Source organism: Arvicanthis niloticus, chromosome 27, assembly GCF_011762505.2.
Source record: "Arvicanthis niloticus isolate mArvNil1 chromosome 27, mArvNil1.pat.X, whole genome shotgun sequence".
In the NCBI taxonomy this organism is placed as follows: Eukaryota; Metazoa; Chordata; class Mammalia; order Rodentia; family Muridae; genus Arvicanthis; species Arvicanthis niloticus.
In genome coordinates this window covers 17,401,772-17,419,946 of record NC_133435.1, presented here as the reverse complement: position 1 = coordinate 17,419,946, position 18,175 = coordinate 17,401,772, and the positions used below count along the sequence as shown (strand labels likewise).

General features: G+C 46.3%; 1 protein-coding gene and 1 long non-coding RNA gene across 3 annotated transcripts in view; one reads left to right on the top strand and one right to left on the bottom strand.

Annotated features, from left to right (window-relative positions):
- Window positions 1–713: 713 nt before the first annotated feature.
- On the bottom strand, window positions 714–6,444 carry LOC143439581 (uncharacterized). Its single transcript, XR_013107738.1, has 3 exons — window positions 6,329–6,444; window positions 6,187–6,246; window positions 714–800 (listed from the first exon to the last, which is right to left on the bottom strand). It is a non-coding gene; the product is annotated as an uncharacterized LOC143439581 (long non-coding RNA).
- Window positions 6,445–6,575: 131 nt separating this feature from the next.
- Window positions 6,576–18,175, top strand: part of Myzap (myocardial zonula adherens protein) — an 88,648-nt gene continuing 77,048 nt past the window's right edge. The window contains exon 1 of one of the 2 annotated variants that reach the window (XM_076926238.1): window positions 6,576–6,750. In XM_076926238.1, coding sequence (XP_076782353.1) covers window positions 6,676–6,750 — 75 coding nt within the window. In that variant the 5' untranslated portion in view covers window positions 6,576–6,675. The remainder of the gene's footprint in view (window positions 6,751–18,175) is intronic. The other variant, XM_076926237.1, reaches the window with a different exon arrangement.

Below are 18,175 nucleotides of genomic sequence, written 5' to 3'. Positions count from 1 at the left end.
GTCAGTGGTAGACTAGTGTGGAAATTCCCAGTATTGAGGAAGAACTAGCTCTGGGATGCCATTTACTCTAGAGCTGACCGTGAGGTCAGGCTGAATCCAGACTGTCACCCAAGATTGTACCTTCAGCTTGCATCTTCCCCCTCCTGCAGCCTCCACTCCTCTCTTAGGCCTTAGCCCCCACCCCTTCTTAACAAGCACTTCTGTTCCTGAAGAATTAGGCCTGAAATGATAACTGCAGTACACACAAGACACAGCAGATGTCTTTCATGAAAATATTTGCAGAAACACTAAAATGAGAAAATAAAATAAAATTTCCTCGGCTGTAAAGTTTCTGGCATAGCCATGAAGACCCTAGTTTGCCCTACAACTCACATAAAAATCCTGGGTAGTAATATATACCTGTAATTCTGGTGTTGTGGAGGTAGAAAGAGGAGCATCTCTGGACTGGTCACAGCCTAGCCAACTCAGCCAGCTCCAGGAAGACCCTGTTTCATAACACAAGGTGGAGAGTAGCAGGAAGACAATGTGGAGAGTGAACTTTCCTCTCAGTAGATGACCTATGTCCGCTTTGGTAGAGGTGGAATTACAGGCATGATAACATTTTAGTTCAAACAGGACCAGTCACTAGCTGAGTAGCTTTCGAGCCAGACCCCCTTAAGGGCACACATGGGCTTTGTGCTCGAGACCCAGGAAAGCCCTCACCCTCAGCCCTTCTCACCTGTCTGCTTCCTGCTTCTGTTATCATCTGTGATGCTGGGCGGGGCCTGCTTCCTCTTAGAGACAGTCATTAGGATGTCTTTCTGAAAATAGACACAGGAGTTTTCTACCTCTGCATCTAAAGGGTTTCTACCACAAGTAGAAGTGGTAACTACTAAAAAAAGTCTGACCGATGTCTTCTTCTAGAATCTATGGTTTTGTTATTTTGTGACAGGGTCTCCTGTAGCCCAGATTGACCTCTAACTCACTCTGCATCGAGGATGGTTATGAGCTACTGATGCTCCTGCCTCTCCCTCCCAAAGGCTGAGCTTACAGGCATGTGTTACCACATCTGGCTTGTTACCTTCTGGGAATCCAACCTGGGGCTTCATGCATGCTGGGCAAGTATTTCACCAACTGAGCTACAAACCCAGCCCTCTTTTATTTCATGATCTCAACTGGCTTTCTTCCCACCCCCACCCCCCATGATGTAGATAATTATTGATTGCAAATCACTAGGGTGACCTATGATTTATGAAATCCCAGCTTTTGTCTGCTAAATTCTGTGGAGTTCTTGAGTTTTGACTGCAACTAGCCTCCCAGCTCAAAGCTTCTTTGCACCATAGGCTATGGCTCCTCAGCCTTTGCCTTCCACCCACCAGCATCTCTATTGCTAACATCTTTCGTAACGAAAATGAAATCCTATCATTGCTGTGCTTAAGCTCAAGACTCCCTCACATGAGACAACTCTCAACCGGATCTGAGGCCATTTATATTCTAATTCCTCTCTGGACAGTCCCTCTGTCCTAATGTTCTAGTTAAATTGACTACCATGTCCCATACCCATGCACAGTCTCGGGGACATGACCTGAGTAAGAGCAGTAAGAGATGGAAGAAATCACACACACACACACACACACACACACACACACACACACACACACACACACGGTCACAGAGAGCTAGGATGGGATGGTGTGGGCTCTACCCTGGGAAGGCCACACATGTCTTACAGAGAGTTAAATGGAGAGGCAGGGCTATTGCATACAGGCAGGGTTTATAGTATAGAGCTGGATCAAAGAATCAGGCTTAGCTAATCTTGGTAGGGCTCAGTGAGGGGACAGTCTTCAGGTTGTAAGCATCCAGGGAGGAGAAAGCTATGGTAGACATTGTCTGCACACAGTTAACATTCACACTGTCCCCTGAGGAAGGCTTTGCCACCCCTCCAAATCTGAGGCTCTAGGGTCCTTGCCATGACCGTGCCTATGTTAGAAACACACATTCACTCAGGACTTGACTCTCTCGGGAGCTTTCTCTGCTCCTACAGCTATGCATCCCAGCCCTACCGAGCCTGCCTCTTCCTCCAGCCCCTCTCCTCCGAGGAACTCTTTTCTCTTCCTCCTCATTCTGTAGGACCTGCTCATGGGCCATCTTCCCAGGGCATCTTTCCCCTACCTCAATGGACCTATGTATGCCTCCAAACTGGCCTCCATCCCAGAGCACAAGGCAAGTTGCCAGTGTCTCAGACTGGAGTCATCTTGCCTCAGTTGAAGCTTACTCCAGCCACTTCCTAGTATTGGTGCCACGGGCAAGGCACTGCACCTACCCGTCATTCCACTTCCTCTTCTGCAGATCAGGGGACACATTAGCACCTTCCTTATTGTTACGTGTCCAAACGTTCCCAACGCACCAACACTTTTCGTGCCTGCATGAGTCCTAGCCATCATTTGTTACCCAAGTTGTTCTCTCCCCAATTCTATAACCCAATCCTAGCAAGTGAGGGCTGCTCTCCCTGTCTCTGTATCCCCAGTGTCCAATCAGCACCATTTCTATTGGTAACTTTCCTCACTCCTGTGACTGAAGCAACTTAAGGGGGGTAGGGACTTGTTTCAGGTCACCGTTTCATGGGATTTCTGTCCATCAAGGTACAGAAGCCTGGTGGCAAGGGTTGCTTAGTCCATGTTGGAAGAAGCACATGGCAGAGCAGCTATTCACATCTTGGCCAAACAGGAAGCAAAAGAATGGGACCAGGAATCTGGCCAGACTCTACTGCTCAAAAGCCTGCCTGTAGCAATCCGCTTCCTCCAGCCAGACCTCACTTCCTAAAGGCTCCACAGTCTCAGAAAAACAGCCACTACCTAGGGACCAAGAGGCAGACATGGCAGCCTGTGGGGAACATTGCTGACTCAAACCCGAACAGTACAGATCAGCATGATGAATGTGCCATTTGTTCACTGGACTAGCTCTGAGGTCGCAGACCTGTTTCAATGGGTTTGTATCCCTAGAGTGGGTCAGCAGCAAATCCAGCCCATGGCTAGACTGGCTTATAAATGCTGAGGCTCTGAGGGAGCCAGTTGTATGAGGAGTTCTCAGCCTTTGAGTCCTCTTTAAGATTATATATATATATATATATATATATATATATATATATATATATATATATATTGTGTGTGTGTGTGTGTGTATGATAAGCTGTTGCCCGTGGAGTGCAGAAGAGGGCATTGGATCTCCTGCAGCTGGAGTTACAGATGGTTGTGTGCTACCCAAGTGGGTGCTCAGACCTAAACTTGGTTCCTCTGCAAGAACAGTCTTGCTCTTAACTGCTGGGCTGTCTCTGTAACTTCCTGTCCCTGCTTCCCTCTCCTCCTTTCTTCCTATTCCTCTTTCCGTTTCGGGGGATTAGGCTATCTCTTTGCCCTTGTAATTCCTGTGGTCTCATCTTTCTCATGGTGGTCAGCTTGGTCAGGGCCAGCACCTGCCTGATCACCACCCATAACACCTTGTGACAGCTGATTTTAGGGATCGCCCTGGCTGGAACAATCCTGGGGCTTTGGCTACTTACACTGACGACTTGCTGGGAGACCCTGGGCCACCTTATAAGTTGAGCTGGCAAGGATCTTATTTGTTAGGATTGGCCACGAGGAGACTGCAATGCTTCTCTGTAATGTTTTTCCACCCATTCAAAATTACTGAGCACTTAGCACATTCCAATGATGTATTTTACATTGGGGCAGGGATGTAAACAGGATCCAGTTCTTAACCAGAGTTACAAGTTGGTAAGGAGTTTGCTGCTTTGGTAATAATCAAAACCATTATATTAAAAGTGGAAAAAAAAAAACTTGGGTGGATGGATGACTTAGGGTTTTTATCATTTGTGATAAAATACCATAACCAAAAGCAACCTGGGAAGGAAAAGGTTTATTTAGGCTTGCAGCTTAGAGACCTTCATTGAAGAAAATTAGGGTAGGACACTGGAGGCAGGAATTGAAGCAGACAGCATGGAAGAACACTATTTATTGGCGTGTTCTGCTCAGCCTTTCTTATATAACTAAGGACCACCTGCTCAGGGGTGCTCTGCCCACAGTGAGCTTGGCTTGCCCATATCACAATAACAAAATGCCCTATAAACTTTCATACAGACCAATCTGATGGAAGCATTTTCTCAGTTGGGATTTCCTTTTACCAGATGACTCTAGCTTATGTCAAATGGGCAAAAACTAACCAGCACAATGTACAAAATGTAGATATGCAAATTCCACCTCTCTTCATGCTGAGCCTATCAGATATGCAAATACCCTTTCTTTCTGTGCTGGGCCTGTCAATCTTTGCTGTCTCTTGGGTGATTGCCATGCTATTACTGATGCCCGGTTGTTTTGACTGGGTCTGCAAAAACAGCCCATTTCCTATCTCCTTGGGGGCAAAATAGCAACACATCATTAACCACTAGTTTCTTTCCACTGAGGTAACCACGCAGACATCTCTAGTGGCTTCCAACGACTACCTTTAGAAGATTTGTTTATTTATTTTATATGTGTATGGATGTATCATCTGCATGTAGATATGTGCACCACGTGTGCACCTGGTGCCCGTGGAGGCCACAAGAGTGTGTCAGATCACCTGGAACTGAAGTTGCAGACTATTGTTAGCCACTAGGTGGGTGCTGGGAATCAAGTCTTGCAAGTACTCTTAACCACTGGGCCAACTCTCCAGCCCAAACACGACCCTTTAATCAACACCTACTGGAGGGTAGACTTAGAATTTAGGCTTACAGATGTCAGGACTGGAAGTGGAGGCTGTGTGGAGGAGGGCAGAAGGAAAGAGTGCAGTGAGCACGACAGGTATAGCTATTGACCAGTTAACTCTGTCTGGCATTAGTTTTCTCTCTTGTAAATCAAAGGTGTTAATAGAATCCACCTGGTGGGATTGTGCGGCCTGAGGAGAGAGTGAATGTAGAGTTGAGAAGACACAGGCACAGGGCTGGGAGATGGCCCTCCCAACATGAAGAAACCTTACTGCCCTTGCAGAGGACCAGAGTTCAGCTCCCAGAACCCATGTTGGATGGCTCGCAACTGAACTAACTTCAACTTCAAGGGATTGGATGCCCTTGGCCTCTTGAGGATACCTGTACTCACCTGGGCAAACACATAATTGAAAATAAAAAGTAAATCTGAGGAAGAAGAAGAGGAAGAGGAAGAGGACGAGGAAGAGGACGAGGAAGAGGAAGAAGAAGAAGAAGAAGACGAAGAAGAAGAAGAAGAAGAAGAAGAAGAAGAAGAAGAAGAAGACACATAGTGGTGGTGAAGTTGGTAGGAAGCATGAGGAAGGGCTGGCAGAGAATAGGCCCTGTGACTCTGGGGAGTCACTTTAATGCAGACTTACAGAAAACATGGCTGTTGTCACTGAAGGGGCAAGTTTCATGAGATCATGAGGAATTCTGATTCTTTATTGTCTAATCTGGTGGTGCAACCCAACCCTGGGATCAATCATGTGCATGGGTACACACACACACACACAGAGAGAGAGAGAGAGAGAGAGAGAGAGAGAGAGAGAGAGAGAGAGAGAGAGAGAGAGAGAGAGAGAACAGAAGCTAGAGAAACAAAGCTTCTAGTTTCATGGGTGCCAGTGCTCAGGTTAGGAGCTTGGTGAGGAGGCTGGACTTTGCCTGGGCTTTGCAGGGTGAATGGAGATGCTGTGTTCTCCCTCCCTTTCCCCAAAAGCACTTTGTCCTAATGTTAAGGGCCAAAGCACTCACACACCGGTTTTTAATAACTAGGCCTCAGCTCCTTACACTGTGACAGAGTTCCTAAGAAGGGTCGCAGACCTGCCCTGGCCTTGCTTTCTTTGCTAGGGGGCAGCAGAGTGTTCCAGAAATGCTCTAGGGGCTGACAGGGTAGGTCTTCTCTTACCTTGGCCACTTAGCACCCAGTGGGGCTCCCACTGCCTTACTCAACCCTTGATGAGTCAATGTCCTCATCTGCAAAATGGGGTGCAGGATAATGACACCCCAAAGCGTGATTGTGAAGGTTCATTGACGTAAGGGGTGGTCAGTCCTGCCAGGTGGACACACCGCAATCACTGAATAAATGTGGACAGCCTGTGTGTGGCTTCCTCCGACTTGCATTTCTGGTCTTCAGCTTAGTCACTTCCTCTGGGAGCCTCTTTCTGGCTCCTGAGGACCCGAGGACAGTTGCACACTCCCAGCACACATACCTGTTTTCTACCACAGCAATGACAACTGTCTTCTCTCAGGGTCACCATCAGGGTGCAAATCTGTGAAGACAGGAGTCATCATTCACTAGGAGCCACAAATAATAGGCACTCAATAGTTACTGGAAAAAAAAATGACACAGACCAAGGGTCCCAGTGGTTCTTGGGGTTTGAACGGAAAGCTCTGGGGTCATGAGGCCGAATGGACAGGAGATCCAGAGCCCACAGTGTGTGCAGGAAGACTGGACAGGGAGATACAGAGAGGATGACGCTTAACTTTGGGGAGAGAATGCTGCCTGACGAGTCTGGCGAACACCAGAACCCTAGCCCCGCCTCTCTCAGGCCCCTCCCAGGCCCCGCCCCCTAGGCGCCAGCCCTGCGGAAGCTGTAGCTTCCAGTGTCTGAGCCTCCCCCGCGTAGGGTGCGCCCCGCACGCTTATCCTGCCCCGGAGCAGCGCGGGCTCCCAGCCCTCGCTCCGTAGCCGCTGCGAGATGCTGCGCTCCACGTCCACTGTCACCCTGTTCTCAGGTGGCAGTGCCAAGTCGCCTGGGACGCCCAGTAGAAGGGTGAGTAGCTAGCTAGAGAAGGAGCTGCCAGGGGATAGGGGGCGGGGATCCTCTTGTACCCATCCCTGTCTCCCCCTCTGTAGGGATGTGAGGAGAAGGATGCTTTGGTGGTTGGCTGCTGGCCGCTGATACCTTATCTTGAGTTTCCCGGTCAGTCCGGGACTGCACAATGACATTCGCTCTGGATGCCCCGGAGGCTGAAAGAGAAGGTTTAGGAGATTTTCTGGAATACCCAGAATTTACTTCTTCGCATCTCCACTGTCAAGCCAAGCTTAAATGTGGCACCAGTTTTAAAAAAGCAAGGGAGAGGTTTCTGAGGTCTCTACCCTGAGACACACAAGTACTGAATATATTTGAAACGCAAACTTTCCTACATCTCTTGGTTGAGATCATCATTCGTATGTCCATCCACCAGTGATAGCCTCTAATCCAGGAGCCAGCTTTGCCAAGGTGGTTCCTGTTTGCAGGCCAGAGCTGAGCAGCTGACCGCTCTAGAGTTCAGCTGTGCAGGGCTCTAGTTTACACAGGCACCTCTTTTTTGCGGCAGAGGGGCAGGTTCTAAAGCCCTGAGCATCACCTCCAGGGAGGTTTCCCTGAGGAAATCTGTTCAGCCACAGTCTTTGCTGAATCAGTTCTTACCTCCCAGATAGATGCTCCTGAAAGAATGACCAGACTTGTCAAGTTCACATTCCATGCCCCTTCGAAGATCAGGGCCTCAGAGAAAACTGCTAGGAGCTTGGTGTGTAGCTTTTTGGTTCTTCTGGTATCATGTTATTAAATACTTACCTCTTCTCTAATCGCATTTCCCCACCGTTCTAACAGGTTAAATCCCCTTCCAAAAGCCCCTCCCGTAGCCTGGTCAGTTTGATTTGACCTTTAGTGTTTACCTTATAAACTCTTCTTTCTCCACCTGTACACGAAAGGCATGTGTTGCTTTTGGGTGAGGGCCAAGTGATGGTGTGTGTGTGTGTGTGTGTGTGTGTGTGTGTGTATTTATGTTTGTGTGTGTATGTTAGATACCTAGAACTCTGGTTGCTTGATCATTAACTTAATAAAATAGGCTTCACATTTAGTTAGGGGGTTTCCAACCATAGGCTTACCCTATTGCAGGATGGGTGTTTGACTCTTTCCCACGGAAGGCTTTGTTATCAGAACAAAAGTTTGGCTGACAAAGAATGAAATCATTAAAAAGATAGCCCTGAGCTGTGTGCAGCAGCCCTTACCCACAGGAGGACTCTGACTGAGGGATGCTGGGAGCCTGTGGGTGAATACAGGTGTAGCCAGTGCTCCCAGTAGCGTCTTTGAGATTTTTCCCTTCAATGGTGTCTGGACATTACTGGAATGCTTTGTCTTTTGGCTAAGACTGCATCAAAACTTTGGGATGAAGAACTCAGGCTTCTGAATTCAGACTATATAGGACCAATTGGAACATGCTAGCACTTCTTGTGGACAAAATCTTTCTAAAGGCTCCAGGGTGTGTGTGTGTGTGTGTTGATTGACTAACTGACTCACTGAATATTTATAGATCTATTTCTGTGTGCTACAGGGCTGGGCACTCAGCTCCACTCTGCTCCTGGAGGCAGACATGATCACAAATGAGTTTGTAGAGTGAGCAGAGTGTTTTCAGGGTTCAGTGCCGCTAAAAGGAAGACTCCTTCTGAAGTGTGTAGGGCAAGCCTCTCCCTGCAGGTGAGCTGCTACTTAGTCTCCCAGCAGGTGCAGGAGTTTGGAAGGCAGTTGTCAAGATTGATTGTAAAAAGAGAACTACCATTTATCTCAGTGGATTCCTGACATGGGCTGTACGATAACCTGTGTCAGACTTGCTCTGGAACAGAACACTAAATGGTTTTTTAAATAATTAAAAAAAAATCTTCTAGAAGCACAAGAAAATAAAGTTATATGCTCAATAAATAACCATGAAAAATGTTTCTGAAACTGAAAAGTTTTCAGGAAACCCAGCCTTCTCGCACTCCTTCTCTGATGTTGGAAGGGAGACGGTCTCAAACTGGAATACCCTGGATGTGTTCAACCTGTCTGTCGCCCCTGAGCCTCCAGCTGAGGGTAGCTGTGGATATAGTCCAGCACAGAATCATAACTGTTCTAAAAGCACTGAGATGCTTTTATTTGTTTTGTAATTCAGTGGTATGGTTCTTGAGTGTGAGCTTTATAAAGGATGAAGCGCCGTATCTCAAAGTCAAAAAGTCTGCTAGCTATTAAAATAGATCCATTTTTATCCGAAGGGCTTATCAAAGTAGTGGCTGTGGGGAAAACCAGGCCGTGCTGTCGCAGAGTTCAAGCCAATCAGAAGTGTTGGTGGTGGTTGACGTTGGGCAGGAGTTGCCCTGAGTCAGCTGCAAGGGCAGTGTCTGGCCAGGCTGTCACAGGTCACCCTTTGTTCAGAGACTGCCACCTGCAAATGTACTTACTTCCCTCTTGTCTGAAACCATCTCAAAGGGGAGGAGGGAGCGTATCATGGAGAATGGTTTCTGTTAGCCAATAAACAAAACTCTGAGAGGCGATCATATGCAGCAACCAATGGGAATTAAAAAAAAAAATCTGCTTTCAAACCAGTTGTGCACTAAAAATAGTTTTATCTATGACAACAGTGGGAAGATAAAGTGTTTGGAGAATAGGTACATCCAGAATGGTGACCTTGGGGGATGTGGGGGTGGGATTTAAAAAAAAAATAGTAACATGAATGACTTCATGATTTTGAAAGGTATGTTGTAATTGAAGGTTAATCTCACAGCATAGGCCTTTGAAATGAAGTCAGTTGTGTGGCTAGGTTGTTTGCTTGGAGGGGAAGGCACATGCTGCCATGTCTTGTAGTCAGGTACTTTGAGCTCAGACCCTGGGCTAGAGCAGGAGATGGGAAGCCTGTCATGGATTCTCTCCAGCACCATGTTCTCTTGATAAGAGGAGACTGTTGGCTGCTCGTAGCTGGCATTGTGACCCCTTAGTGGCATTTAAAAAAAAAAAAAAAACCCTAAAACAAATCCAAACAAGGACATGGGATAAGATTGTTTCCTAGCCAGCCCTTCCTTTGGCAGAGGCTTTCTCTCTTAAAACCCAGAACAGGTCTGCCCATCATCACTCTCTGGCTGATGCTGTACCAACCAGAGTCTTGTTCCTGCCTTCTTGGTTGGAAATAAGGAATTCCTCTTGACTGGCATGTGAAAGAGACTGGCAGATGTTCCAACTTCCTCTTTTCAGTGGAGGAAACAGTCTGTATAGCTCTGTTTCCTGTACCTTGTAGAATCCAAGGACAGTATGCAAATAACTCTACCATCCTGTAGGATCTGAGGAAGGGTCACAGGGATTTGGGGGGAATTCAGCCCCCGATGGAAGGAAGCTGGTTGAAGTATCCACTAGGGGAAGGGACAGATTTTCATTGCATCCTGAAAACTGCCTGGCTCTTGGTTGGGATCCTCCTGATCTGATTCCTGATAGGGTAGGGGGTAGAGTTTTAGAATAGTGGCATCATCAGGACTTAAGCCAAAAGCCCCTGCCACTAACAGATGACAGAGGCTCAGAAAAAGACTGTTTTTGTTGTTGTTGTTGTTTTTGTCTTTCCCTTTTGCTTTGTTCACTGTAGGGTGGTAAGACTTGGGGTTCTGAAAGATACTGGAGAACACTGGGTTTATGGAGCATTCCACGTGTATTCTGCAGAGTGTATGGAACACAAGCCCAGCCTTGTTTCTAAGCAACTACAGTGGCCTACATGTGGTCTCTGTTGATGTTTCTCTTATGCTGTGCATACACACTGAGACCTGATTTGGACCTTTGTGTCCCTACCAAGCTTCTTGGTGGCTGGCATACCCCTCCAAGTCAGTGAGCCTCAGCTGCCTGTTTGAGTTGAAGAGGTGGCTCACTGGAGCTAAACCCGAGGTACTTCAACCAGAAGCACTCTCTATCTGTTATATGCTTTATGGTTTAAAATGGCCCCAGTACTTTTCCAGCACATAGGAGAATAACAGTGGTGCTTGCCTCTTTCCCTCCTCCAATGAGCCGTGTCTCCTAAATGTCAACATATAATGATCTTTTCTAACATGCAAAATCCAGCCACCTGGTTCATCTGCTTCAGGAGCCTCTGCAAAGCCAAACTCCACATGTAATATTCAGGCCCCCGGCCTGACTCTTGTATGTCTTGTCTGTCTCTCTGCTTTTCCCAGGTATTTCAAATACCTCTCTCTCTGAAGCTTCCTGTGCTGCTTGTTTTTTTTTTTTTTTTCTATTCTCGTTGCTTCATATTTCTCCCCTAACGAGGATCTGTCTTGCCTTGAGCCCTCAGTTCCTCAACTTGTCCAACCCGCTATCCTGTGAAGCTATGAATGACCACTTGAGAAGCTTTAGAGACCTTGGAGATATGTTCTGTTGATGCAGTGCACCCCACACAAACACAGGGTCCTGAGTTCAAGCCCTAGAATCCATACACACGCTCGCACGCACACACACACACACCAGGCATGATGGCTGTGTGTACTCATAATCTCAGCAATGTCAGCAATTTATGTTCATAATCTCAGCAATGGGGATGCAGGGGCAAACAGATCCATGTTTTAGTAAATCCAAGGTGGCACCACAAGGTATAGTGGTAGCCAGGGTCCCACAGAAACCTCACTTCACATCCATTCAGAAAATGAGAACTTAAGAGAAGAAGGCCTGGGATCCAGCCAGCCTGGTGCTTCTGTCCTACCTAGGAAGGAAGCAGGTGACAAGTGGGTGAGATGGCCCAGGTGGCAAGTTTGATGGTTTTGGGAAGGTCTTGCCTCTTAACCTGTCACAGTTTCATTCATTTATTGGGTTAAGTCGGTGATTCTCAACCTTGGTTCTACATAGCGTTACCAGGCAGCTTAAAGCCAATCAGGCTTTGAACCATATGGGACATAGGTTGAAATCATGGACTGGTATCTGTGTTTATTGGGGGAGTATCCCATGTGATTGTGAGTACAGCTGAAAATGAGAGTGTTTCTCCTAAGTGTTGCAGAGTTCTTGGAAGGGCAGCTATTCTGGCTCAGCCAGCAAGATCCCGTGGGCCTTGTAGATGGCCATCAAGGTGATGGGTTGGGCAGGGGTCAAAGCACTGCTGGTTATAGCGGGATCTTTGTATGAATCTGTAGACTTACGCTTTCTTCTCAGATCTTAGCATTTGGGCACATTCTGTAGTGAGTACAGAAGTGATCCAGAGAGAGTTAAGAGAGCAAGGGAGACCCTGCCTTCCTCTTGGGAGATTTTGTGAGGCTGCAGCCCTGACGTGGGAAGAAAGGCCCATTCCCGTGGTGAGAGTGGAGGCCGGTGCTACTCCTCAGCAGATCTGGCCTGCTCTGATTTTGAATGTCTCTGAGCTAAGAATGGATTTCACCATGGCCTACAGAGTCTGAATAGTTTTTATCTAGCCCTTTAATATAAAAACGTTGACCCCACCTTGATATAGATAATGAAGCTAGAAGTTCAGGGTCACAACAATCCTTATCTAGATGGTGTGTGTTCCATTCTCACTTGGCCTGGCATGCAGGTTCCAGAGGTTGGATACTTTTGTGTTGAGCAGGGAAGGGTGGTCCGTCCTCCAGCCACACCCACAAAGGCCACACCTGGTGTTTTGAAGGGCAGCTTGGCAGGGCTCCACAGTGGGAGTGGACCCGATCTGAGGGAGACATAAATGCATTTGGTTTATTTCCTTAGGGAAATCCAATTTGCAAACTGATTAACAAACTCCTGTTACCACCCTGGGTCATCTTTTCCACCCCCTGAGATAGATTTCCCTTCCCCCTTGTGTAAACCCCAGTTTCAGAAGCTGAGAATAGAAAGATGGGTGAAGCCCCATCGTGTCTTTAGATAAAGATCTCTGCCTCCACAAAAGGGGTCACAGAGAGCCCCAGAGTTCTTCAGTGTCCTGAGCTATAAACAGAGGCTTGATTGTACCTTTTTCTGTGTGAAGCAGACCTGAATGCTAGCTGTTTCTCCCTTGCCTTCCTCCCAGGAGGGTGGCTTTGAAGACTGGGAGAATCCCTAGGGTATTTCAGGTAAGGTCTTCTTTGAGTTCACTCTCTCAGACAAATCCAACCACATTGATTCCCTGCTAGGCCCTGGAAAGCCATCCTGGTAAAATGCTTGCCTGATCTCAACCTGTATCTTCCCTTCTATCATTTTGTAGTGCAGGGGGTATTAGGAGAAACTTCATTATTCAGATGAATTGTTGAACTCATATTTCAGTGTTAGTCTCATCTCACCTGCTAACTAAACAACTCAGGTTGTATGTAACATGTCACTCTCTGGACATGTCAACATTGAGCTGTACCTGAGCTATCTTGAAATATCTTGCCTGGGAGATGTCTGTTGTTCAATGATGGTTAGTGATGAATTTCCCAGACCCACAGACCTCACTCAGAAGGACCACACTATCCTTTTATACCCAGCTCACATGGCATCACTTCTAGATGGTGCCTTTCTCATATAGTCCCACTTCCAGTTAAGATTAAGGTTCTCCTTCCTTTAACCCAATAATAAGAAATTTACAGAATTCCTAACATGAGCCAGAGACTGCTCAAAGCTCTTAACATGTCAGCTAAATTAGCCTTCACACTTGAAAGAGAAAGTTGTTTTACAACTAAGGCAACTGAAGCATTGAGGATGAAGCCACTTTCCAAAGTTTCATAGCTAGTGTCAAAACCAGTATTATAACCCAAGAAATGCAGACTCCATGCTTTAACCTCCACGCTACCCTGCCTCTCAGTACCATGAGTTGTGCCTCTCAGTACCATGAGTTGCCTGTGCCTACCATTGTTTTATGTAGCCTTGTTTGAACATGTTAATAGCTTACAAGCATCTGGGGGTACAGCAGCTTCTTTGTCCCATTCTGTTCTTTAAAAAGTGCTTTACAAGTCATAGGAACACGGCCATCAAAGAATGGAGCACGCCGTGAGACAGTGAGACAGCAATGATGTGTGAGCTGCAGTTCTCCACATTGTTCAGACTTCAAGGGCAGAGCCCACTGCTGAGAGGGTACCTGGGTATAAACTGTGCTAACTACTTTTGAGCACTGTTTAGCCTGGGAAAACCCTGGGAGTTGGGAGTTTCAGGAAGCCATAGTAATTAGCATCATAAAATGCTGAGATAAGCCATGTTGGGTCGATGTTACTCAGGGGAGATTCTGCCTCTGGAAGATGGATAGAGGGAGGTGCACTCTGCCTAGTCACCCCAGTGCGAAGGGTTCAGAGGTCATGCTCCTTACCAGAGCTTTTATCAGGAATTCAGAATACCTCCTAGGCCTCCAGCACACTTCATTTGTTGTTGCTGAAGCTATTGAACTTTGGAAGAATTAGCAACCCCTCCACACATACTCTCTTTTAATGTTCCTTATTGGTATTACTATAATTGTGTGTGTGTATGTGTGTGTGTGTGTGCACTCTTGTACATAAATGAGGAGGTCAGAAGAGAGTGTGCACCCGGTGCCCTTCTCTTACCTTCCACCTGTGTCTTTGAGGCAGAATCTCTCCTCAAATCTGGGGCCCATATGTTGTCAGCTATGCTGCAATCACCAGATGCACATTCTCTTCTGACTTCCTCATTTATGTACAAGAGTGCATATAGATACACACACACTTATAGTAATACCAATAATAAAAGGTAAAAGGGAATATGTGTGGAGGGAGTGCTAATTCATCCTAAATTGGATAGCTTCAGCAACAGCAAATTGTCTCCATCCCCCTCTGAGCCAGGTTACAGGCATGGATGGAATGCCCAGCTCGTTTCATGGCTGCTGCTAGGAACTGAGCTTTGGTCTTCTTGACTGGGGAAAAATGCTTTTAATCAATGAGCCACCACACTAGCTCCATTATTATTTTAATTTAGAAACTACTTGAAACAGTTGCAAGCAACACAGAAATCCACAGCCCACCCACAAACATTTTTTTAAATGATAAACAACATTAACAGCTGTGGTTCCTTAATTAAGAGTGTATTTCTCCCCTTTAAATCTACATGAATTATAAGGGTGCGTTTAAAAGCAAAATGGAGTTAGTCTTAACATTTTGTTCAGCAACTTTTTTTTTCTTTCTATTTTTTGTTTTGTTTTGTTTTTGAGACAATCTGTCCGTATAGCCTTGGCTGTCCTGGAACTTACTTTGTAGATCAGGCTGGGCTCAAACTCAGAGAAATCCACCTGCCTCTGCCTCCCGAGTGCTGTGATTAAAGTTGTGTGCCACCACTGCCCAGCAAACAACCTTCTTTTATCGTAGCAACTCGATGTTTGCTAGGGAGGTGTGTGATCCTGCTCCAAGCTGGGATTAAGTTGCTTGTGTACCATCAATAGTGGGTCAGTATCTATTAAGAATAGCTGGGCTCTTTAATATTTCCATCAAAGCCCTTTATTGATGAGAGCAGATGCTTTGGATAGGACCTGAGTATGTAGCCTCAGGCATTGCTGCAACAGCCAAAAGGCTTTGAAGCCAAATCTTTTATCTTGCAGGCTTTTTTTCATGTGCCCTGTTTACTGTTGACTTTGTGCATGTCTTGGTAGGCATGGCTCAGACAGCCCATCCCAGTGGTCATGGTGTAGCTGCCAACTGTGGGAACTGTGTGAGGAATGTTAGAGTTCGGGGACGGCCAGTGGAGAGTGGGTGCAACCGTGGTGAAGGGCCATCTCGCTTGTGGGTGGATTAATGCATAAAGTCTTTTTTCCTGAAAATTATGGCCATCAGGAAATGCCCTTCTAGGACCCACCAGCCAGTGAGAAGGCATTGTTTACCTGCTAATGCCGCAAATTCCATTGACCAACTAGTTTCCATGGAAACGAGGGTCAGGAAGCCAAGCGGACTTGTTTTGTTTTGGAGCATAGGTTGAGAACACAGTGATACTATCTAGCTATTAATAAAAATACTTTACCAGGGCCGGGGAGGCCACGCAGCCAGCAAAGCATTTGCTGAGCAAGTGTGAGGATCTGAGTCTGGATCCATAGAATTCCCAAGATGCTCTGCCGCAAACATGTCATCGTACTGTGCTAGCACTAAGGGCCTCATGGTTGAGTTATGTGACCTCATCCTAACTTTTTGCATGGATATATAGTCTTTGAAGAGGCTTAGTGCAAGTAGCTTCAGAAAACCTGCTGCCTGGTCTGGCACAGCAAGGGCTGACATCTGAGATTGTTCTCTGACTTACACATGAGTATGGCATGCATGCATTCATACTTTTATACATAAATGTGTGCATGTATACAGACACACACACATGATCAACCTTAACATCTATAGAGGGATGTCTTCCTTTTAATCTCATCTTACACTTAAAAATTCAAAAAATAAATTTCCCATGGCCACATAGCCAGTGGATGTTAGATCCTGTGTGCATATGTGTATTTGTGAATGTGAGTTCATATAGATGTGTGTGCATCCTCATGTATATATGGGATGTGGTGCATTAGAAACACTTCCTTTCTCCTGCCAACAGATATGCCATGGATCAAATTCAGCCCAACAGAAATGGTTACTGAGAATCATTGATTTGCATGGTCTACCTGGTGTGGCTTACGCTTTAATGTTTGTAAATGCCAGTCTGGTTTTAGCTGGGTGGAGTGGCCTACAGTCAGAAGGTTGCCTTTCTTCATAGGTGACTCCCAGTTTTTCATTAGAGCTGCTGCCCATCCAGAAAGAAAGCTATCTGGTAGAATGGATAGCTCTCCTCTTGGCCAGCCTGTCTGGCTGTGAGCACTGGTTGCTTGCTGTAAAGCTGGCCAGAACAAAGATAGCCCTGGCTGTCAGGCCAGCTGCATCCTGAGGTCACTGGGAAATGAAGCTAGTCCAGTAGAATGTAAGGATAGAGAGGTACCTTGACACTTCATATATTTAAAGAACCAGGTTGGAGACAGCCATAAACAAAAACCAGGGCATTGTGTATGTTAGGTAATTACTTTTTGGTTTTTTTAAAGACAGGGTCTCAGTAAGTAATCCTGGCTGTCCTGCAACTTGCTCTGTAGACAAGGCTGGTCTTGAATTCACAAAGATTCCCCTGCCTCTATCCTCTGGATGCTGGGATTGAAGGCATATGCTACCATGGCCAGCCTGGCGGGGTTTGGAGCAGGGTCTTACTAAGTTGTTCAAGCTGGCTTTGAACACACTTGTGCCCAGACAGTCCTTCAGCTTGCCACACTCTTGCCTCTGCCTCTCAAGTAGCTGGGGTTGTGGACCAGCACCACCAAACCTGAATGCAGTGAACACTGTAAAGGCCAGGAGGTATTCTCCTTGTACATCTGTCTCTGACTTCCTACTTGTATAAGTTTACCCTTTGTTTTGGTTAAGGATTACTTCTGTGATCTCATTTTTACTTGATTGCCTCTGTAAAGACCCTCAAGTTGACAAAGCTTGCCTCTACCGTACACAAGGTCCTGGGTTCCAGCCCCAGCACTACATAAACCAGGCATGGTGGTGCTCGGGATTCCCCACTGTCACCAGACTCAAATCATACAAGCTGTAGTTTCAATGCTTCTTCTGTGTTTAATTTTAAGAGGAACAGTGCAGTTTAGTTTTTCTCTCATTGGATTGGCTTGGCTTTGCAGTCCTGAGTTTGAACATAGGGCCTCCTGTGTGCTAAAACCAGTAAGACATACTCCCAGTGCTGGCCTTTTAAAAACTGCTTGGGAACCTTTATTCATGTATGTATACATATATGTATGCATGTATATGTGAATGTATATATATGTATGGGTGTATATGTATAAATATGTGTGTCTATGTGTGTGTGTCTGTATGTATTATATTTTGTTTGATTTTGAGACAGACAGGGTCTCACTATGTAGCCCTGGCTGTCCTAGAACTCACTATGTAGACTAGGTTGGCCTCGAATTCACAGGGACCCGCCTGCCTCTGCTTCCCAAGTGCTGGGATTAAAGGTGTGCACCACTATGCCTAGCCTTTATTCCAGTATTTCAGCGATCTTTATCTAGGCTTTGAGAACCTGACAGGAGAGCCTCAGAGGGCAGTGACAGGTGCTCGCTATGTAGCTAATGAAACTCCGATGTTATTACCTTGGCAATTAAACTTTTGGTCCCCTGGCCTTTATTGCTATGTCTCTTTTACTTTTCAGCAAACAGGAAACAGCTTTGCCTTTTTCTTCTTCTTTTCCTTTCAATTCTAAACTACTTAGAACGTTACGTTTCTTGCCCTAGCTATTTTTGAGGGTACAGGTTGGTGACTTTGAGTGCATCAAGGGTAGCACTGTGGCTCCATTGCCAGTGTCAATTCTCCCATCTTCCCAAACTGAAAGTCACACCCAGCAAATGCCAGCTCCCCGTTTTCTGTCCTCCTTAGCTCCTGGCAGCACCCTCTACTCCCTGTCTTGGCGAGTGTGACTGGTCTAGACACATCATACGGAAGAGTTGCTTTGCTCTCATTTGTTTGCCTTATTTCAGGTAGTATGTCTTCAAGGTTCATTC